The sequence below is a fragment of the Phodopus roborovskii genome, unplaced genomic scaffold (genome assembly GCF_943737965.1).
Source record: "Phodopus roborovskii unplaced genomic scaffold, PHOROB, whole genome shotgun sequence".
Taxonomy (NCBI): Eukaryota; Metazoa; Chordata; class Mammalia; order Rodentia; family Cricetidae; genus Phodopus; species Phodopus roborovskii.
In genome coordinates, this window is record NW_026125397.1 from 5,499,131 (window position 1) to 5,522,830 (window position 23,700).

Below are 23,700 nucleotides of genomic sequence, written 5' to 3' on the forward strand. Positions count from 1 at the left end.
TTCCAGAAAAGTCTATAAATCCCTAGGGATCAGCTAATACCATAAACCATTTCTCTGTTATCTTTCTTGATTTCTTGACTACAGCTAACTTTTACTTCTCCATACGTTACCAAAGCTTCATTTCATAAACATATATCCATCACAAATTCATATCAATACCATTACATTTATGAAAATCTAAAATCCTAAGTTAAAATTTTAGTAAGTATTTGAAATAACACAAGCAGATAAATAGTAAGCAGCTGTGTAAGCATATATTCAAATGTATCATTTACATGTTTTGTATAAGTCTTAACTTTGTGGTAGCAGTTAATAGCTAAATGGAAGAAGTTGAAATAAAGAAAGCAGGCTATTGGCTATCCACAATTTTGTTTCTTTTCTATTGAAAGTTTTGGCTAACTTCTGAGAATGAGCTTCATGGAACCAGGAAGTGTTAAACAAGCTTCCAATTTAGGGAGGCAACCATCTATTATACCTCTGAATTACAATGGCCAACATGGCATGATAACCCTAGGGCCTATCCTGGTAATAACAAACAGATCTCTCATTGGATTTAGTCCCACTCAACAAGTAGGAAATTATGCCCGGTACTGGAAACTTAGCCAACTACTGGAGACTAGTGAGGTCATGGAACTTTGAGGACAACCTCAGCCACTACCTTACTACTAAACTAGCATAATTCCTAAGTGCAGTCTAAATATTTGTCTTTATACCCACATTTCAATGTTGCCCTCATCCCTTATCAAAAACCTTCTTATTGAAACTGGTGGAAACCATTGCAGAAACCCTTAACAAATCAAAATGTAGAGAACAAGTGATTATGTGGTTCTCAGCCTGAACTGATACATCTATAACACAACTCCTGCTCCTCAAGTTCAGGCACATACTGAAGAGTGAGCAGAAAGGTTGGGAGAGCCAGAGGAAAATCTGCCATGACATTGTGTCAGGTATGCTACACTCATGGAGTTTCAGCAACATGGCTGCCTAATTAAGACCTGAACAAGAGTAATGCCAGTCAACATGCTCACATGAAAAGGTGAAGTCTCTCAGGGCTTAGTATTAGATTTAAAACCCAAGCATTTGAAATTTTTCTCTCTGTCCCATGAGGACTTTGACCAAGCAGTTCTGAGGGTGGTCATTCTGCTTTTCTGACAAGAATGTTCCTCTCCCACAAAACTCATACTATTTCCAGGCTAACAAATTGGTTTGAAAAATCAGATCTGATTCTGTTACTATGTACAATCTTTTAATGATAAGCCCATGTCCACATTTCATAAGGCAAAAGTCTTCCATCTGGCATTTAATTCTTTGCAAACTCTTGCTTGAGTCATCTGCAGAATAACCATTATGTAAACATTGTCCTCATTTTCTTCATTACTCGTGTCTCTGGTAAGCAAGACCCACTCTGGTCCAGCTAAGATTAAACCTTGCCCTTCTGAGGAGCCAACCCGATGTTTTCTTTCCAGTACTCGGAATTCACTGAATAGTTTCTTTCAAGCCAGAGGCATGCCATATTCATTAAGCACACATCCTCACTCAAAGGACAGACAGAACAGAAACTTGTTGGGAAATGACTGTATCAACAATAATCCATAGAAATGTAATATGACCCCAGGAGGTGGTGGTGCACATCTTCCATCCCAGCACTCAGGAGGCAGAGGCAGGAGGCTCTCTGTGTCCAAGGCCAGCCTGGTCTAGAGAATGAGTTTCAAGACAGGCAGGTCGACACAGAGAAACGCTGTCTCAAAACAAACAAACAAAAAACCCAGAAAGATGTGTAATATGATTTCCATCCTAAAGACTGATTAAATCCTACTCCACTACCACATTCTAGTTTTTCTCAGCTCTAAAACAGAGATAAAACTTAGTAATGATTTCCCATGACTGTGTGGTGAACTTATGCGTATATGGAAGTCAGTGATTGGCATGCAGTAACTGTTAAACTGACAATTTTGTTACAATAAATATAACTATTGCACTTCATTCTGCATTACAACATTACTTCTGTCACACATAAATGCACACACATGGACAGTCATACATTTACAACCCAAAAAATCAGAAAAGGACCCATCAGTACCTCAACAATCATAAAATTATTCTTGGTACATCACAGGAAACACAGAAGCCTGGTGATTAGAATTTTTATCGTGTGTCATTAATATAATAATTAAATGTTGAAAATATAAACATTCATTGGATTAAAGTAAGACTTTATATTCATGAGAGTTAAGGTGATAAGTGTGATGTATATTTTCGTTTATACCTTAGAGAACTATTTAGGGAACATGTCTACTTACTATAATCATAGCCCATTTTGAGAACAAACTCTAAGTATAGTCATATAATGAAATACATAGAATAAAGCAGGTTGGCCATCAGCAAGATGTATGAGGATGTTGCTAAAACGTGTCATAATTTTATAAGCACACACACAAAAAAAAAAACATTTAAGTACACAGAGCACAGCAAGCAAGCAGAGCCAGTGTGACAATCTTTCTGCTCATTAAAAATTTTAAAAGACTACGTCATGAGAGGTTAACTTTAATGTCCCTCTACACTGGCATTTCATTTGCTGAAGCCCTCATCTGACACCATCTATACCAGCATTGGGAGCCAGCAATATAAAAGGAATAGAGGCAGTAAGTTCTACACCAATATCTGTGATTAATGTAGAGACCCACTAACTACTGTCTAGTCAAAAAAAACCAATTGAAAAGGAAAATCAGCAACCTTCAGTCACATAATCATGTTCATTCTAGAACATTACAAGATGGTGATAGAAACATGCATTAAACTGTCAACACAATTATGTCATGAATTTCTATTTGTGAGAAATGGTCATGTCATGTAGATTTCAAGTGTTTATTTGTTTCATCTCAGTAGTCAAAAAATGTGATAGGATTGTATTTCTTTCACATAAGAAAGATTTGTTTGCTAAAACAACTAAAAAAAATTAACAAAGTAGCATTCAAATACATTTGTTAATTTTCTTTTTTGTTAATAGAAACCGGTTCATGATTCTTAGAACTTCCAGATTGCACCAGTCATCCATCAAGTTTATACATCATTGTGCATATGTGACTTTTTCCCTCTAATTCACCCTAACAATGTCCATTGGAAGTCCCTGGAGAATTCTGTGATCTGTGATCTAAAATTCCACTCTTTTCATTCAACATAATTCAGCCCTTGTCTCTTGTCCTCAGTTGGCCCTGTTAACCTGAGATCCCAGTCAGACTCATCCTGCAAGCAGAAAGCGCCCCTGTGAAATCTGATTAGCAGGCTGTCACTTCCCTCCACGGGGCAAGGAATCTTATATGTGCGCATCTCCACTGCAGAGTGCACTAGTGATGGCCTGTGACAGAGCTGCCCTGTCTGACGGTGGCTGCATATTTCTGAGGTCGGACCAAGTGGGATTTTCATTTTTATAGATCAAAAGTAGTCAGAAAGCCACAAATTAAACAGCACAAATGCTGAAGTCTAGAGTCTGTGTGTGTGTGTGTGTGTGTGTGTGTGTGTGTGTGTGTGTGTGTTATAGTCCGATAAAAACTTATTTTGAGCTAGGAGTCCAAATGCAGGTATTCTCATTATTCAGGCTGGGAAGGTATAAAAAGAACATGGAGAGTACATTTTTCTCTCTTTCCTTATATAAAGGTTTGATACATTTAACATAATAGATGTTTATATTTTAATGTCCTAACATAAATATTGAATACATGTTCATACAATATAGACTAATATCTGAAGGTCTTCAATTAATTCAATTAATACATGCAAAAGCTATCTGATATTAAGATGTAAATTCTAACGCTTGTGTAGGAAACAATAACATAAATTAAGCGGGAAAATCAGTCTACATCAAAATACTTAAACTACTGAACAAGTAATACTTAGTGTAAAATTTAATTCCTTGAAGGTTAGTAAATTAATTCGCTATTCTAAAATAAGTATACATAATCAGAAATTATTCCTGATGCACTACTGAAGACTAATCTATGTGCCAAGGACTGTGTCTGACACACCAAAAGACAGGGAAGATACCATTATAGTAAGTCCCATTTACAACAGCTGCTTTCCTTTACTTACAGCAAATTCTTTCCATTTCTTGTGTGATACAAATGCTATAAATACTATGCTTTCCTATATGCATATATACTTATGGCATAATTTAATTCATACATTAGACTCAGTGAGGGATGAGGATAACTAATAACTAAAATGGCATTAATTAAAATGTTCTGTAATCATTATTTGTGTCATTTTCCCTCCAAAAAAAATCACATTGAACCATGTATAATGCCACATGCCTGTAACTCATGTTATCTGGGAAGTTAGAGCATGAGTAAGCATGCAGACCCCTTCCAATCAGAGTCAAGACTAACCTGGGCAGCAGAGAAAGACCTACACTGATTGGACTGTGACAACCCTTGTCTGGGACAACAGGAGATGCTATGGTTTATCCATTAGATGACATGAGATGAAAAACGGGGCTTATTACACAGTGGTAGTCTGTTTTATACTGAGCTTCAGCACAGCACAATGAAATCCATACCTGTCCCCAAGAGCTGCATACCAAAGGCAACAGAGACTGCTACTGTAACTAAAAGGCAGCTAGTAAGTGCCTTTTACTTTTACAGCTAGACACAGGGATGACTCATAACCCAGGAGAATAAAACATAGGGACATGAGATTTTTATCACTGTACTTAGAAGGGTTCCAATTGGAAGTATATAAACTGTTTATGTCTGGGACTTTCCATGTAGTATTTTTGGATTATGGTTGAACTGCAGGTACTTGAAATCTTGGAAAGCAAAACCATGGCTAACAATGTCTACTATAAACATCTAACAGTTGAACACTAGAAGGTCTTGTTGGCTTCCTATAACAAGTTACTTACCACCACCATTGAACCACCTCATATGATGAGGCTTTCACTCACAGAACTATTTTCCTAGGACTGGATGCAAGTCCTATAATTCTGAATGACTGAAAATCCAAGACATAAAAGCAAACAAACGAAATGAGGGGACGCTAAATCAGCCTCACCAGTGAAAAGAAAGTAAGTTCACAATCTCACAGGCAGAATGGAAGCATCCACACAAGAATTGGTGTGAATAATATGCAAACTACAGAACACCAGGGAAAGTAAAAGCAGCCAGTGTTGGAGTGAGGGGGCACAGCTGAAGGAGAATCCAATGGACAGTATTTCCTGTAATTTATGGGTGGGAGCATCCCAGCATGGTGCTTTACACAGAACCTATAAAGACTCCTGTTCTTGAATGTATGGGCCTCCATTCCTAATTTCTTTAATATTAATACTTGGAACGTTGTTACCACATGACCTCTATTCTGTATTTTCTCCAGTGAATATCATCCTCCAATGACAGCAGTATAGTTAAGCAATATGCAAAATCATATACATATGTGTGTGTGTGGGTGTGTGTATCAATTTTACAAAGATATTATTGTTAAATATCCATCAAATGTGTTAGTTGACAAATGTATTCATTTTACATGGTCTCTAAAGTAAACTTACCCAATCAGAATTGTTAGATCTATTCAGGGGAGAGCTATCTAAATTAAGAGTGTAATACTATGAAGTATAAAGACATCCTTAGCAGTTTCAAAAGCAACCACACTGTCTTTTCAATTTTTTATTGAATAAATATTTTAACTTCCTGTTCCTAATTTAAATCCATTGTTTAATTCCAGGTCAAAATGAAGTAACCGAAATATGCACTCTGTTATATAAAAGGTCTAGAGGATGAAATTACATCTCCCTCTAATAAGGGCCTTTGAAATTCTACACTAGTGTAATTTAGCAGCCAAATTGTTTGTCTATTGCTAATGCTGATTGAGCGGTAAATAATAACTAGGAGAAAAACAAACACATAAAGTTGGATGATTTGTACCTTTTTGAGTGATTTAAAATGATGCCCATTTTAGTTATAGTTCAAATACAATAGTTTAATAAATCTTTACATGAAGATAGAGTTCTTCAGTATGTTTCTCAGGGTCTTATCCAAATGTCAAGAAACCCTAGGCAGAACCATGCTTTCAAACGTTAGCATGGATTTTGAAGTCAATTAAGAAACTTTGCTGCACTTGCTATGAAGGGAGAACAGATCCTGTCAGTCCAACTTGCCTTCATAGAATAAATTATTTGGAGAGTGTAATCTATCCCTTCTGCCTATGCAACAAGTCCTCTAGCCCTCACATTAAGTGTGGCAAGATGAAAAAGAAATAAACTTGGCAAGATATTTATTGCAAAAGAAATGAGAGGGAACTTTTGAACCTTCCATCTTGTAGGAAAACCATTATATACTTCAAATTCCATCTAATGTATTTTTTTGTTTAATCACTAAGTTGAGAAATAGACAAGATCTATCATCTATTTTCCTTAGTTTGCCCTTTCCACATGGTCTCTAGTATGATAAATCTGTGAATTAAAGGGAAGGTTAATAAAAACTAGACACATATCTAATATTTTTCATCTCACGTATAAAAATTTAAAACGTTGTTGAAGGTTTTCTGTTAAAGTCAGAGTCAGAGTTGGGGAATAAAAAAAATAAGTTTTGTTTAGCACTTAAGTTTGCAATTTCTTAAGATGTACTTCTTAGGTTCAAATTCTACCCTTTCACCAACTTGCAAGATGGCCTTCTGGACTATAATCTAGAGAACAGCAACAACATTCACCTAATCTAACTGTTGTGATATGTGAATAAATATATATGCTTGCATGCATTATGTGTGCATCTATTTGTAACACCGATAAAGACCATGGCAGCCTACAGTACACTGTGGCATCTAGGACTCAGACCCTGTGTGTACGTGACTGTTCGTGTATATCGACAGCAGCAGAGGTTAAATGAAAACCAAGCAGAGTGAGTAGTTGATGTTTGCTCTCTTTTTCAACTCTAGTTTGTTTGTTTTTCTTCTGCACTCTTCTTCCACTCTGCTATCCTAGTTCCTGCCAAGAGAGTTAATATGAACTTTCCCACAAGTTAACTCTTGCAAGGTTTTTCTGCACCCTGAAGAAACCTGGACACGTTTTAAATCTGTGTCCAAATAACTTCACGAAATATCACACAAGTGGCTCCTTCTGGTGATAACCACATTTTCATTATTCAGTAGTTGTTTTTCTTGATTATCTCAATGAAGAATGAATAAACCTTCAATGTCAACATTAAGTCTAAAAAGAAACGTCTAAGAGAAAACTGAAAACAACTGAATTATTTATGTGCTTACTGGATTTCAGATCACCTACCACTTTTGAACAATGGCTATTGCAAATCTTCTTTATGCTACTTAAGCCCTTGATCCTACCTTGCTCCCATGTACTTCCTGGCATTGTATTAACAGATGTACTTGGCTGAAGGATTACTGAAAAAAAAAAAAAACTAGTGCCATATGGGAAAGTGCCTTGGAATTCTTGATGATACATGGTCTAATATTCCTAGAATCAGAGTATTAAAGCCCTCAACCATCAAGTTGTCTTCTTTCTGTTCTCCATCAAGTCCCATCATCCCTTAGGCAATAACCTGAGCATATTATCCATGGAAAGATCTCTTCTCAAGGCGTGTCATCAACTGGTCTCCCTTAAATCACCACCCTGTTTCTCTTTAAGCTTCCAAGCTCTTTCTTACTTCCATATTACCATCCACATGCATTTTCTTGCCATGTCTTTAATGGGACTTCATTCTGAAAGTGAAACCGCCTCTTCTTCAGTTCCTGTCTGCTTGACCTTTTCAAATATACACAGTGGTAGCCAATGTTCCAGAAAGCCCTCTTGACCCATGGCTCTGAGAACTCTTGTCCTACAGGTTACGTTCTTCTCAGTCTCTCCCGGTTCATCTCCTCTATTACTTCATGCTAGTCTCCTACATCTGTGCTCATTCTGTCCTTGTCTTAAACATTGCTTCCTCTCAGAAGCATCGCTGAAAGGAAGTACTGTTTTGCTCCCCATGGGCACCGTAAGCCTGTCACAGCCCAACCGAATTTCACCAACTGACAGTCGGACCTCCTCTGTAAAACCTAGCATTCAGACATAACTTTCTTGTTCCTTATGTCACCGACTCCCACTCATGCACTCTGTTTATGACATATCCTAAGAGACTTCCCATAGTTCTTTTCTGTCCCCATTTCAACACCTTCCTCCTATCTACTCAGTCCAGTTAGTACTAAGTTCAGTAGAGCCTCCTCATCAAGTTTCTTCCATTACTCTTGCACCTTTGTAATTTTCCACTGTCAAATCACTACTTTGGGCCACAGACTACCAGAGCATGGCCAGCAGTCTACTACCTTTATCTATAAGGTCTTATTAAAATATATATTGCCTGTTAAATTGATGTACACGGCTGTCTTCATTTTTCAGCATAAATGGTTAGTCCATAAGAGACTATTTCTAGAAAATCAAAAATACCATATATAATGTTTTCCTTTGTAGAAAATATTTACCAGTGAATCCCCAGTTCAGACCCATTGAGTTTATGTACAACCAGTTTCACATGCCCTAAGCTACCCTCCCACTCCTGTTTCATAAATCTAGTAGCCTTCTAGGTTTGGCTTCAACCCTCCCCCACCACCATCACTACTTTCCTAGACTTCATTTCATCATAGATGTATCTCAACAATGAGGACTTCTCATTCTTCATTAACATTCCAAACAAGTTAATTTTCCTAAAACACTACTGTAATTATACTACTTTCTTACTCAAAACTGACATAATTGTGCTGAGTTGGAAGTTCAGAGACAGAAGGTAACATCATCTAATATAGCTCTCATGCTGTACAATAACAGCATCCTGTTGGTTACAGAGAGCAGAACTGTATCACTTTGACTTTAAACTTTTTTTCAGTCTGTTCTCAGCTTCTCAGTTGTGCTACCTTTCCCCCACATCCATAATCTCTTAGTCCTTCTAATTTAGAAATTCCAATCCACCCTGGGCTCATAGGCAAGCCTTACCCCCTTCTGCTTTATACCTCTGAAACATTTTTATATTATGTTTCCCAGGGTAGGACGAATTGCGTCTAAGATAACATATCCCACAATTTGAGGTGCCATTGAAGGTATGAGTGAATCCCATATGTGCTCTGTTTTTGAGGAGGCTAGTGATGCTGCAGACTCTAATTCCTCACTGTTGAAACAGTATTTTGTTTTCTTCCTTATGTTCTGTGTTACGGTTTTGTCTCTCCACCCTAGAACTGTTGATTGTGTTTTATCACATGTCATATTAAAAGTGCAAGGAACCTAATTCAAGTATTTGGAGGTACTATATTCAAGATTATAAGTAAGTAATACCTGAAGTCAGGGGTGCTGCAGATTATAATTCTTGATACCCCCTCCTTTTGAAGAAAACATTTAGGTATTGACTCAATATTTTTTTTTTTATTGTTACAAAAAAGGAAGGGGCTGCTACTGACATCTAGTGGGTGTATATCAGAGATGCTGTTAAGAATCATGCCTTGTACAGGACAGAGTTAAATAACTCAAATATGAATAATGTTAAGGATAAGACACATGTTGCTGTGGTCAATTCTTTGCCAAAATAGAAAACCTATATATTACATCTACAAGTACAATAATGATAAAACGATTAACTCTTTGCTAAGAAATACTTCATTCTAAATATTTTATGGCTTTGGTAACTTCGATGGAAATCCTTTACTGAATGATGTACCAGTACCTGCTCATAAATGAATGTTGGCCCTTTCTATCCTGAGACAAGAGTAAACCCAGTAATCAAAACCTGGGGATAAGACTGCTGGAAATGTTGGAAGGAAGCACAACAAACAAAAATTGGCTACATGTGGAAATACATACTCATGGAACAATTCAGTCTAATGAATTTGAGCAGCCGGTTCAAGCAGTTACTTTATATCTCATAGAGACTGTCATCTCCATGATCCCTAAATTTGAAGTATTCAATAATTTCTTCCTTAGTTTTTTTCTATCTAGACTTACCTCTTTTGTCTAAATTGTTCCCATTGATTTCCTTTCTCTAATTTCCCCCCTGATATCCTGAAGTCCCTGATTGTGTATGTCCAGTCTAACCTCCTCACTTTATTTCCAGATGGTGATATCAGACTCACCAGTGTTTCTTCTTAGAGTCTAACAGCAAGGAGAATTTCACATGCCCCTATTAGTTTCATGAGAATCTGTCCCCTATGCAGTGCCTCAACGATCCAGATTCTTCCTCATTCATCACCCTAGGCGAACAGATGAACTAAAGAAATACAAACAAACTTTCATGGGTTAGCCTGAAAATGATACCTATACCCCATGCACTTATATTTTAGACTTGAACATGCTATATGGCCTATTCCACATGGAAGAAAACTGGCAAGTGCGTGATGATACATGAAGAAAGAAGATTGTAGAACAATGTTAGTAAAAACAGAATTGTCTCTACCATTGTGTCTAAAATGCAGCTCCCAATCACCACCCCTACCTAGTCCTTTCAAGGCATCCTCGTGGTGACATTTTGTTTATGATCTAACAAATAAAGCTTGCCTGGAGATCAAAGCACAAAGCTAGCCACACTAGTTAGCTATAACAGGTCAGGTAGTGGTGGCACACACCTTTAATCCCAGCAGCAACACTAGTTAGTATAGAAGCTTGGCAGTAGTGGTGCATGCCTTTAATCCCAGCACTAGAGAAGACTATAAGGTGGATGGAGACAGGAGTGCAGTGTATTCAGTCTGCAGTCACATCAAGGACAGGATCGCCCCAGCCTTGATAGAGGTAAGAGCTGACCACTTTGCTTCTCTGGTCTTCAGCTTTAACCTCAATATCTGTCTTTGGCTGTTCATTATTAGTGTTACACATCCCATCTTTGTCAATGTCAGTCATTATCCCTCCCAGTATTTAAAACAAAGAGTAGAAATCATCTGTGACTCCTTTCTTTTTCTAACAGTCTAACAGTGTATATCCAATGCATCAATAAGTCATCTCGTTCTTGTCTTCAAAACAGTGTCTGAACCCAGCACTTCTCACCACCTCTACTTCAGTTCATCAAATAATACTCTCCTTTAACCTAGAGACAGGAGAGAAGTCCTAGTCCCTTGACAGATTTACATGACCCCACCTGAATGGCATAGCCCTACATGTGGAGTAGGGAGGGGATGAGAAGGGAGGGGAGAGTAGTCAGGGTGCATGTGAGGGGGGAGAGAAGGTAAGAGGGAGGGAGTGAAGGAGGGAGAAGGAACTGGAATCGACATGTAAAATTAAAAAAAAATGAATTAATTAATTAAAAAATTCATGTCATAGTATGGCCTTCAAGGCACCTAGTGTGTGCTGCTCAAAGAACTTTAGCTTGTTTTTATCAGTGAATTATTCTCCTTGCTGTATATTTTTCAACAGATTACATTACATTCATCTTTTCCATTTCTCAAGAACTTCTTAAATATTCCTGAGCTCAAGATCTTCTCATCACTTTAGATTTTACCAAGCAAACAATAACTTCTTAAAATGGCCTGGAAACACCTACACACTCCCATGCAGATAATCTCAGTGACCTCATCCCTGCCCTTTTCTATCACTCTACCAGCACTGGGGTCCTTGCCCTTCCTCACAAGTACAAAGCATCTATTAGCCTGAAGATTTCCTGTTGCTGATTTCTCTAGCCCAAGCCCCAGATGTTCACAAGACTAATCCCTTCACTTCCTTTGGTTCTTGGTATGACATCTGGCCTGCTAGACCTTTGTGATTCTTTCTCCAAACCACAGCTGTCCTTCACCCATGCAAACTTCCCTGTAAGCACCTCTTATCTTCCTGACACACGTTTTCTTTCTTTGTATTATTAATTCCTGCATACTTGTTTTCTTTCTTTGCATTATTATTTGCTGCATACTTTGTTTAATGCTTTCCCCTACACTGTACTTCTAACTGCAGGAAAAGCAATGTCTTCTGAATCTGTTTACCAAGTACCCTTAAACCATGCTTCAAACACAGCAGTGGTCCACAAAGAATCACTTAATAAATTAATAGTAACAGAATGGCCCAAATCAACTGTAGAATAGACATGGATGCAATATCATACCATCCCATGCTAAAGTAAACTGTGCAGCAGGATAGAAATTCTGTTGTCTTATCTTTCAATTTATTGTTGAGCATGTTTCCTAGACATCAATCTGTGACCCGTGAATACTTACTTATGGAGACTGTTGAATATTATTTAATTCCATATATTTTGTAGTCTTAGAACTGCTCATTAAAGTGTTTACTGATGAAGACTGTGCAATTGGTTTGTAATTATGGTGGAATGATTTACATTTGTCACCAAAACCCGTATGTAATACAGTTGATTGACATTTAAATAAAATCATTAAATTTAATTTTTTAATACATACTTCAAAGTACTGAGGTGTCTGATCACCATTTAAGTTGACCAAAGAAGCCTAGATTTGGGTATAACACTATTGACAATCCATCAGAATAGTTTTGCATCAATCATCAAACTCCAGTAGCATCTACGCTCAGTTGCAGATTGGGGCCATGACAGAGCTTACCACAATGGACTATCAATGAGGCTTCATGAGGTGTCACATAAAGCATTCAGGATGGTCCCATAAGTGGCAGCTCTTTTCATCAATGAAGTTTTCCACATGTCGAAGTTGTATTGTGTTTACTTTTCCTAAGTCTCCATTTGAGAAAGCACAGAAGAAACCCAGTATAGTTCCATAATCAACAATTATTGTTATTTTATTCATAAGAGAGAATTACTGGGTCAACACAATACAATATATAAACTGTATGTCCAGCTAAGAGACTTAGGGCATTCAAAGATACCCTAGCTCTACTTAAATCTATCTTACAAAACAGAACTTCTCTGAGAGCTTGACAACTATCCAACACTGAAGCAGTCAATCTGAAGCTCTGATACCTCCATCTTCCTTCCAGACTAATCTTCTGTAAGTCTGGTCCCAAGTATACATTATCAAAAGCAAAACCCAATGATGGCTCTCCAAATGTGGGAAAATGTCACATGGTTAAAATCTTCTTATGATATCTAGTTTGCTATCTGTGAAACAATTTTGACACATTAAATTATAATTCTAAAAAGCTATATAAATAATAATTAATAATACATTGTACTGAGGTGTAAGTAGGCTGACTTAGTGACAATATTGAAATGGACAGGAATGTTCAGGCCCTTGATATATAACATTTAAAGAAGGCAATTCTACCATGAACTGTAACTTACTCATTTTATTTCACTAGTATGCACTAATATTTTATTATGTAACCTATAATATTTAAAATTATGATATAACATGTAATACTTTAAATTAAGAAATGTTTCATTTTCAAGCATTCTAGCTTGATCATAAATATAGGCCAGACATTATCACATTATTTTGAATGAGTTAGACAAAAGGAAAAAATTTTGCAGTAATATCTCACTCCATCAAAATAGAGCTTTTATATAGTTTGTTTATCATATATAAGGAATTTACAGGCATTATAAAAAGACTACAAATTGTCTATTCTTAATTTGAATTCCAGGAATATAATATAGTTCACAGTATCAAAGGAAATATTGCCAAGTATGATCTAAACTCTTGGCTTTCTCAGCGAGAATAAAGTTTTTAGAGGCTGGAGAGATGGCTCAGTAGTTAAGAGCACTGCTATTTTTTACAGAAGTCCTAGGATCAGTTTCCAGCACTCACATGGCAGCTCAAAAACTATCTGTAACTCTAGTTGCAAAGAATCTAATACCTTCTTCTGGCCTCTTTTTAGGGAGCACAGACATACAATTCAAGCAAAAACACTTAAAGACAGAAGATTCTTTTAACCACGTGTGACTAGTAAGACTGAGTCAGGGTAGGAATAGAAGACACGAGAGAGAGAGAGAGAGAGAGAGAGAGAGAGAGAGAGCGCAAAAAAGAGGGAGCCATTATTGGTTTGAAAAGAAAACTGAACCTAAAGAAATATCTAGAGACCTACAAGATTTTGAGCAACAGTAGAAAGGCTACCATAAATGCCCTTCCCTGATAATGAGATCAACAACTAACTTATCCACCATCATGGAGCCCCCATCTATTACCTGTTGGAAACAGAAGCAAACACCCACAACTAAATACTGAGTTGAACTAGAATCCAGATGAAAAGAGAGAGGACAAAACCAGGTTCCAGAAACACATAGAGACAGCTGGCCTGAACATGGAGGAGCTAACGGGCCCCCAACTGATAGCTGGGAATCCAGCATGGGACTGACTCCTACCCCCTGAACATTGGTCTCAGCTAGAAGGACTGAGCAATCTAAGGAACCTCAGACAGTGAAACCAGGATGTATTCCTGGTGCACAAAAGGACCTTGTGGACACATCCCCCATGGAGGGATACTCCCTTAACATAGAGACAGGAGAGAAGTCCTAGTCTCTAGTTCAAATGACTTGACAGATTTACATGACCCCACCTGGACAGCATAGCCCTACATGTGGAATGAGGGTGGGAGGATGGGAGGGGAGGGTGGTCAGGGTGCATGTGAGGGGGGAAAGAAGTTAAGAGGGAGTGAGGGAGAGGGAACTGGTATCAACATGTGAAAAAAAAGAGTCAAGTCACTGAAAAAGCATAATATTTTTGGAGACTGAAGAGATAGCTCAGTGGTTAAGAGCTTTGGCTGCTCTTCCAGAGGTCCTGAGTTCAATTCCCAGTAACTACATAGTGGCTCACAACCAACTATAATGAGATCTGGTGTCCTCTTCTGGCCTGTAGGCAGACATACAGGCAGAACACTTTATACATAATAAATAAATAAATCTAAAAATATATATCTAAAGAGTAACATTTTTAAATTAAAAATTATAGTAAACTAAAGTCACCTAAACTTCTTCTAAAAGTGACTCTGGAATAGAAACTTATGACAGAATTCTAGGAAATTTAAGTCTTATTTCTTTTTAGGAAAGTTAAGTCTCATTTATAATTGCCCCCAAAACTATCTAGATGCTGTTAGCCAAATTGGAAAATAAGAGCCAAATACAACAAAAACAAATACAAAAGAAGGTTTAAGGACAAACTGTTTTGATAATATGCAGGTAAACTGTAATATTTATGGAGTTCTTCTCAAATGCAAGTCAAATGCAAATTCATGAGAAGTTCACATATTCTAAGCATCTTGGCTTTCTAAAACTTGTCAGGCCATTCACTGACATGCCTCATCAAAAAACATATAAGCATTTTAAGAGAAAAAGTTAATGAACATCTGAAAAAATTGTGACAGAAAGTTCAAGAGGAAAAGGGTTCAGTAGTTTGTAATCTAGAAGTTAGACAAGTAAGTAAACAATTTAGGTATTAGTTCTCATGGGTGAATGCTAGGCTAGAGATAATGCCAAAGGGTCACCACTGCAGAGTCACCTGATAGAACTGTGGCGGATCCATGTGGCCAACCCAACATGGCATCCCAGCATGGCTGACTCTATGTAGCTGGTAAGGTAGAGAAAAAAGACTGAGCTTGGGAGGGTTTCTCAGGATTAACGAGCTCCAAGTGGTTCTCTAAGAACATCAGAGTAGTCTAGTAGAAGAGGGGCTCCATCACACTTACAAGTGTGTAGAGACCTCAGATCTGGGAGATCACAGAAAGTAGAAAAGAGGCTGAGGAAATCGTTAATATTTAGTCTCTTATGCTGCGCCATACATGGTCCTTTCTCTACAAGGCAAGCAGGGGCTGTTGTAAGATAAGGTGAAGAGCAATAGTGTGACTGGGCTTGTGGTTTGGAAAGAGAGGTAGCTGGAAGCAGGACAAGGTAGTAACGAGTTAAAATAAAAGCTCCAAGTTAAAAGAACTGAAGAATGGAGAATGGCTTCAAATGAGAAAAAGTCAGGAATGGATAGTTAGGATGGAGCAGGGGGAGGATGATCATCTGTTTGCTGCTGTTGCTGTTTTACTTCAGCTGTTGAGGAGGTGATGAATGCATTCACAGAAGCCAGCAATGGTACAGTAGAGTGGAGAAGGAGGAAAATGGAGGGACTGGACAGTTGGTGAGGTCAGTTTCAATCTGCTGGATTTGTGGACCTAGAAAGCTCTAGGTAGGAAGGTCCAGAAAAGAGCTCACTAGGCAAGAAAGAAGGGGTACCCATTGAAGATTTCCTATCACAAGGTGTGTGTGTGTGTGAGAGAGAGAGAGAAAGAGAGATAATGTATGTGTATATTATTTTATGTGCATATGCATGTGTGTACATGTGTATATTGTGCATATATGTGAGTGTACCTATAGAGTACAAAAGTTGATGTCAATAGATGTCTTTCTCTATTGCTCTTTACCATATTTTTGAGACAGTCTCTCAGACAGTATAGAGTTTACTAACTGGATAGACTGGCTAGCCAGTGTGCTCCATGTATCAGCTCATGTCTGCATCCTTAACACTGGAGTTATAAATACATGCTACACACCAGCTTTGCTACACATCAGCTTTTTATGTGTGTGCTGGGCATCTGAACTCAGGTCCTTATATTTCTGCAGGAGGCATTTTATTGATTGAACCATCTCCCATGGCTCCCAAGTTATTTAGAACAGGTTTTCATTTTAATGAATGTTCAATGAAGCACACACTAGTACATCATGTCTCATGTTTTTATCTCCACTCTGCAGATGAGGATGAATCTAAGTGGTTTCCCAATGTTTATAAAGTATTCACCAGTAATGCCTGTCCCTAAAGCTCATATCTTTAACTACCAATACTATATTGTACCATGAAAAATCCATTACAGATTTTAGAGCAAGATAAAAGTATGTTCTATTTTAATCTCTGGTCCTTAACTGCTATTTGACCTTAACACTATATGAGTGATGTCTGTGAAATGGCAGCCTTTAGATTTATATTGCAAGAATATGGTGTAGATCAAGAAGAATATGTAGAAAGTTCTCAAGGGAGCATGCATGCATCATACGTACCATTGCATCCATTCTCAAGATTTTCATCTTATGAACTGCAATTCCATCATATTTATTCTATATCTTAATAAATGCTACACTTTTCAAAAGATTTTGAGAAATTAATACATTATAAGAGATTTAAAATTATTTAATGACTTAATTCAAGTATGGGTTATTTTATTGGAAAGGGAATAGTCTTGGTTTTTTGACTTGTCCATAGTGATGGATGACACAATACAAACTGTCCCATTGTCGACAAAGTGGAGTATGGAAGAAAGCCATGAAGTTGGAATAAAAAGATCACACGGAAGTTTCAAGTTTGCAGCATACAGCCACACAACATGAGTCTTCATTATCACTTCTCAATACCCATCTGCACACTTTTGAGATGAATAGACTGGCTATGTGTGTAAAGTTTAAGCTCAGAAAATGGAGTCATGTCAGAAGCTACACAGATCACTCTAGATATTTGATTCTTACACCTGGCCACATAGTAGCATCATTGACAACTTTAAAAAATGGTTAAAAGGTATCAATGCTGAAATATCACTGAAAGGAACCCAGTGATATGATAAGCACAATTCATAGATTCTGGGCACTGTTCGGTCAAAGGTGATCTAAAACCTCCAGTAACATCTTAGCCTCATGTTAAGTATAAGTATGTTTTTCTTAGCTTCAACTGCATCAGAGCAGATATTCTGTTGTATTTATATCATCCGATACATACACACACACACACACACATACACGCACAGATACGTGTGTGTGTGTGTGTGTGTGTGTGTGTGTGAACAATTTTTTAAAAGGTCATGAATTTGATAAAGAGTAAATGGGTATACGGGAATGATTAGAAGGAGGGAAGGGAAGTACTTTTTATTTAAAAGTATTAGAAAATAAAATGGATAGTCTTTCTTTTGCATATACATTCCCTAGAGTAACTGATGAATAAGTCAACCTGCTTCTCTCAAATTCTTCCATCTTTAATACTTTTGTTTTGTCCCCTGAAAAATCAATCTCCAAAAATATGTGGACATTGGACCATATAACACACACACATACACACACAGAGAGAGAATTTTATGTGAATATTAGAACAAAGTACATGTTGCAACTTCAAGTGACAGCATCATGCACTGTTGACCTCCAGGCACATGATCACTCTCACAGAAATCTGATCCCAGCAAGAGGTACAAACATACAAAGGTGTGTGGGAGGAGACAGACATCATGAGGCCCGGAATCCACTAGCTAGAGCTCTAGTGTATGTATTTCAATTCTATAGCCAATGCTTCTGAAGGTTGTTTTAAACCCCTTCCCTGTCATTGTCAGTTTTGTCTGTGACATCAGTTTTCAGTACTCCCATGTCTACTGGCTAACTTCAAGTTTCACAGCATTGTGACTGCTCTTCAGGTGCTTCTTATGATGCTATAGGAAATGAGTAGCACTACAATTATATAATGAAATTACACTAAGGTAATCTCTATACACAAAATCTAAAACGTCAATGTGTATGTATTTTTAATCATCTTCTGAAAACAAATTAAATAAATTGAGAGTAGCAGCTTTTTACCAAAATATACATCGCCTTTAAAAAAAAATTAAACTGAAATGTGCTGCAAGTATCTATACACAAGCATCTTGTCCTCAATTGTCCCTGGGAAACCTTAGACTTTAAGGTCAAACGTGATTGTACAAGCTAAGGAGGAACATATCTGCCTGTGGAACACATTCTTGGTGATATCCATGTCTTCTTCCCTGTGTACAGAACGACTCGGGTGGCAGTCTCCAGCAGTCTATGCCCCTAGTAGCACACAATAAAGAATTAATGTCACTGAGCTCCCACCAATGAGGCAACAGGAGAAGCCAGATCAAGCATCTCCCGACAGGAAGACAAAATCTTAATGGGATTGTTACCAAGCTGCCACATTCTTGGTCCTGATGAATCTAGTAAAATAAGGAAAACCCTTGAGTACTGTGGTTTTCATCCATGAGATGAGCAATCGGCATGCTAATAATATCCTCTCGCTATTATAGTTCCAATAGCCAACAATATATAAGCCATCCAGCATGTTTGGAACAAACCATAACAAAGGAAGTGCATAAAATTGCTCAAACTGTCTAAACACACAGCATTATTTCAACACCCCAGTCTTCCAACCTCAGACTCTCCAAGTGGAGCGTCAAGGGAGACATCAAAATGTGACATCATCATTAAGCAGGAACAACACACATGGCCAAAGGTCTATTTCATGACCTTACAAGAGAATTCAAAAATCAACAGATATATTTAACTCCAAACCTTACTGCAGACAATAGACTCATGTGTAAGAATATGTTGAGAGTGGTCTTAACATCTCATGTTAAATTGAGACTTACTGATTGCTCATTTAGGTCCTGGGTGTCTTCCATGTGGCTGTCTCGCTTCTCCTGACACTCCCACGTAGAAGCCGCTTCCTTATATTCAAAATTGATGATCTAAAACAAAAAGGTGGAAATAAAAAAAGGGAAAGATGGTTTTTATTCATTTGCAGATTCATCAAGCACAAGGAGATTTAATAAGATGGTTGGCAGTATTAAGATATAGGTGAACTCTTTGATGAAAGAAATGAGTTGTTAATTTTATTTCCATGTCTTAAATAATGATCTTGTAAACATCACAGTAGAACTGTTATATGGGAAAAGCTTCTCAGGAATCTTTCAGTTAAAGCAAAACATCTCAGGACAACTTTGGAGGTAGAAGTTGCAGAAAACAATTAATATGCTATTTGCTTAGCAAAAAAAAAAATGGAAACAGTATTAATCACTACTGCATAACATAAACTGAGAAGATACAGTGCATTTTAGTATTTTTGTTTTTAGAGTGAAAAAAATGTGTTTAAATTACCATGTGATCATTTTATTTTCTTAAGAGCTGATTTGGAGGCTGATTACTAAACCCTAGGTTTGCTCTTAAGAGCCGCAAAAAGATTCTATGTTTCAAACTACAGAGTTCTTAAGAGATGAAGAAAATAATTATTTTAAGACAGATAAGTAGACTAAGTACTGAATAAACTATAGTGACACAATCAGTTGATTACTCAAAAGATAATCTTTTAATTATCTTTACTCCATACCATATGACACATTTTCCCCCAGCCAAGCAGACATAAAATTATAGATCCCAAATAGAGGAAGATTTTATAATGGTAGCATTATAAGATAACACCAAAAAGTCAAATGCTTCCCCAAATTCTCATCTTTCTTCTGTTGAAGGAGTATGCAAGACCAAGTCATGCAAAAAAATTTAAATGGTTTTATAAGAACAATTTTAACTACAGCACATTTTGAAAACTGAATTTTATAAATAGACTCTCCAAGGCCTCCATGAGTTATTCTAACATTAACTTTTGATGCCAAAGTAACCTCTGTGAGGGAAAACAAGGTTTGTCTTCCTATGAGTTATCCACAGCATTTGGCTCAGTGTTTCATATGTTGCATAGGTCAATGACAAATGCAGGCTCAGGAGGTACCCGAGGATTCTAACAAAATAATGGGAGGAAATAGATGATTTTGAAAATGTAGTCTCACATACATGGATCTTTAGGAAAGAGTCTGTTTCGCCCCAGATTCCTGTGTATCTTGCTTTATGTTAGGACAATAAAACAGAAATGTAGAAAGAAACATTACTAAGTGGAATATTTTAACTATACATAAAACTCAGTATTGAAAAATAGGTAATAATTCTCCACTCATCTGAGCTTTCATAAAATATGCTCCCAGGAAAATTATCATTGATGCCACTTAAATGCATTTATTTTCAAACAACTGTGTTGTGTCAAATTTATAAGACTGTAGTAGCAAGGAACTATGAGTTGGGTAATGAAGAGCAGCAATTTATTCTGAAACATTCTATAAACCAAATGTGCTAAACCAAGTCACTGACAGACCTATGGTCCCTCTGAGGTTATAGAAACACACACACACACACACACACACACACACACACACACACACACACACGGAGAGAGAGAGAGAGAGAGAGAGAGAGAGAGAGAGAGAGAGAGTCCCCACTCCCCAGCCTTCTGGTGGTTTCAATAATTCTTAGCATTCTGTAGCTTACAGATGCATCAATCCAGTGTCTGCCTCATTACCAAATGGCATTCTCATTCTCCTTAGCATTTTCTTCCAATGGTGTGTGTGTGTGTGTGTGTGTGTGTGTGTGTGTGTGTGTGTGTGTGTCTAAATTTTCCTTTACAAATACACCAGTCCTAGGATCTGGGCCCATCATCTGAATGCAATAAGAACACATCTTCACTTGACTAAATCTACAAAGATCTTAACTCTAAATAATCACAGATTTCAGGCTTAGGATTTAAGCATATATTTTAAACCCCCAAAATTGACATGCATAACACATGTTCAGCTACCACAATGAAATTACTTAAAAGATGTGATCACAATGCTTAAACATTATATATCCAGAAAGGCTGCTTGCAGAGTAAACTGAAGATGTTGATTATCAGGAAAGATGCAATCATCTCTCAAAGGACCACTGTATCAGGTGTACTTAATACCATGAACAAAATTAAAGCTAAGAATTTAGTACAGACACTGGTGCATAAGAGAACTAAATAAACACTTCCCATCTTTTGGTTCACCACAGATTTAGAATCCACTTAATATTCATTTGGGGAGTTATTTTTGTCAATGTTCCATGTCACAACGTAATGCCTTGCTTTATATTTCCTTGAAATTTAGATTGTTTATGTAACTTTATGTAAGTTTTAATGCTAACATAATCTTTGTTCTTTGCTAAACTCACTCAGGTCCTAAAATATTATGAGCCCAGTGATTTTATATTGTTGAACCACACTAAAGTGCCTTGGCTAATTGTAGATACAGTATGATTTTACATCATAATTTACCAACGGTAAATTATACTAAATCCTCTAACATTTAGTTTTCACAAATATATGAGAAAAAGATGAGAACACTCCTTGAATCAAGTAAGAAAAAGAATTATCTTATAATAAAGATACAAAACTAAGGGCTAACAATAACCTCATGTTGTTTTATGAAGTAACAATCTAGATGCCCACTCTAACCCAGGCCACTTCTCCAGAAAGCAGAATTTTAGACAGAAATAGCAGCAATCTCGCCCATTCTGTGGATTATTTCTGTAGTTAAACTTTCAAGATATAGACAAACATCAAATGCTTTTTGCTAGCTCTTATGTAGAAGTGAGCTATATATTCTTAGGTCTTAAAAATTGGTGTAAAAGCAAGTAATCTTTTTAATTCAAACATATCATCTGATATATGCTTATATGTTGAGAATGTTGAAACATTTTAGAAACCTTCAAGATAATGTGGGCTGGTCCAGGTAGGAGAGATGAAAGACTCTTCAGTCCCAATGAGTGAAGGAAATCTGTCTAGTCTGTCACTCTAATAAGCCTTCGATAAAAACAAGATGGTCCCGCAAGAAGAAACATCAACATGAAGAGAATGGGCTTCATTTCTGCATGAGATAACAGGGGCCAAGAACAAGAACTGCATATGGAGAACACCACGCCTTTAACCTGTGCACGCAGGTGAAGCCAGACACGTGGGCTTTGTCACTGACTTCCTGCACAGTCCTTTTCACATTCAAGGAATCATCAAGACCTCACAATACATTCTAGAGTGTACTCAAGTACTCCACTGTCTGCTCTCCTCAGTGTCATGAGGAGAGATGAAGCATAGGTCTTTTCCTGGATAGGAACATCAGCTTTGCCCCTCACTCCTGCTTTCTGAATGTCACGTTACACACAGCCAGACTACTACGTTTCACACCATCTGTCTGGTTTTAGAACTTTACTCCATCCTCTACACAAACCAGGCATCCCTTCATTGCTCTTATTTGCATCTGTACCAACATCCATCTTAAAGGAACATTCTGCCTAGAGGTCCTTCAAAGGATTACCAGGGATCTTGTGCATTTGTTTCCTGTAGACCTTGTCCTGAAACCAAAGTCTGGAGCTATAGCTAGAGTAGCTAAGAGAATGCAAACACAGATGAAACTCTACACTTCTCACTGTGGGGGTAGGGGAGAAGGATCCTCTACTTCCTTACCCATGCTACACTCCTAAGAGAACCTTGGGAAAACATTCAGGCCACAGACAACCCAAGCTTTTATTGTAGCTTTGGTCAGACACTGGAATGAAGAATTGGACGCTTAGATGATACATCCTCTCAGACACAGCCAGCTCCAATGATGTAGGTAGGTTGTTTGTACTTAGACAGTTGTCTGGGTGAAGAGAAGACACATCTAAATTACATTATGACATCAAGACAGCTCATATGAGGATTGGCATTCAGATTTTCAAACTTCAAGTGTAAGGAAGCATATTTTGAGGACACAAAATTAAAGTTTGTAACTAGGCATGGTGATACACACCTGTAACTTCAGCACTAAGGAAGCTGAGGCAAGATTATAAATTTGAGGCCAGAGAAACTTTATCTCAAATGAACAAAATAAAACAATATTAAGACCCACTTACACAGGAATATTTTATATACATATCCTGTATGTGCATTACATACATGGACCCATATTCAGCTTAAGCTACCAAGAAGTGCCCCGATGGCTTATCTTGTTACATCAGATGAGTTGTATCTGATGGTTCATCTTGCTTAGGAAATGGGCCTTGGAATATATCAAGCTAGTCCTTCTTCAGTGGCAAAATGTGGAAGATGGAAGTTTTTTTTTTTTTTTACAGCTATGTAGGGAAAACCTATCTGAAGGCAGAGAGAGAGAGAGAGAGAGAGAGAGAGAGAGAGAGAGAGAGAGAGAGAGAGAGAGAGAAG

The 23,700-nt window shown here is 37.4% G+C and overlaps 1 protein-coding gene across 4 annotated transcripts in view; it reads right to left on the bottom strand.

Annotated features, from left to right (window-relative positions):
- Eya4 (EYA transcriptional coactivator and phosphatase 4) overlaps positions 1–19,329 on the bottom strand; it is a 207,497-nt gene extending 188,168 nt beyond the window's left edge. For 3 of the 4 annotated variants that reach the window (XM_051175388.1, XM_051175387.1, XM_051175385.1), the window contains exon 1: positions 19,253–19,318. In XM_051175388.1, the coding sequence (XP_051031345.1) occupies positions 19,253–19,285 (33 nt within the window). In that variant the 5' untranslated portion in view covers positions 19,286–19,318. Of the gene's footprint in view, positions 1–19,252 lie in introns of all 4 variants that reach the window. The other variant, XM_051175386.1, reaches the window with a different exon arrangement.
- Between the last annotated feature and the right edge of the window lie 4,371 nt (positions 19,330–23,700).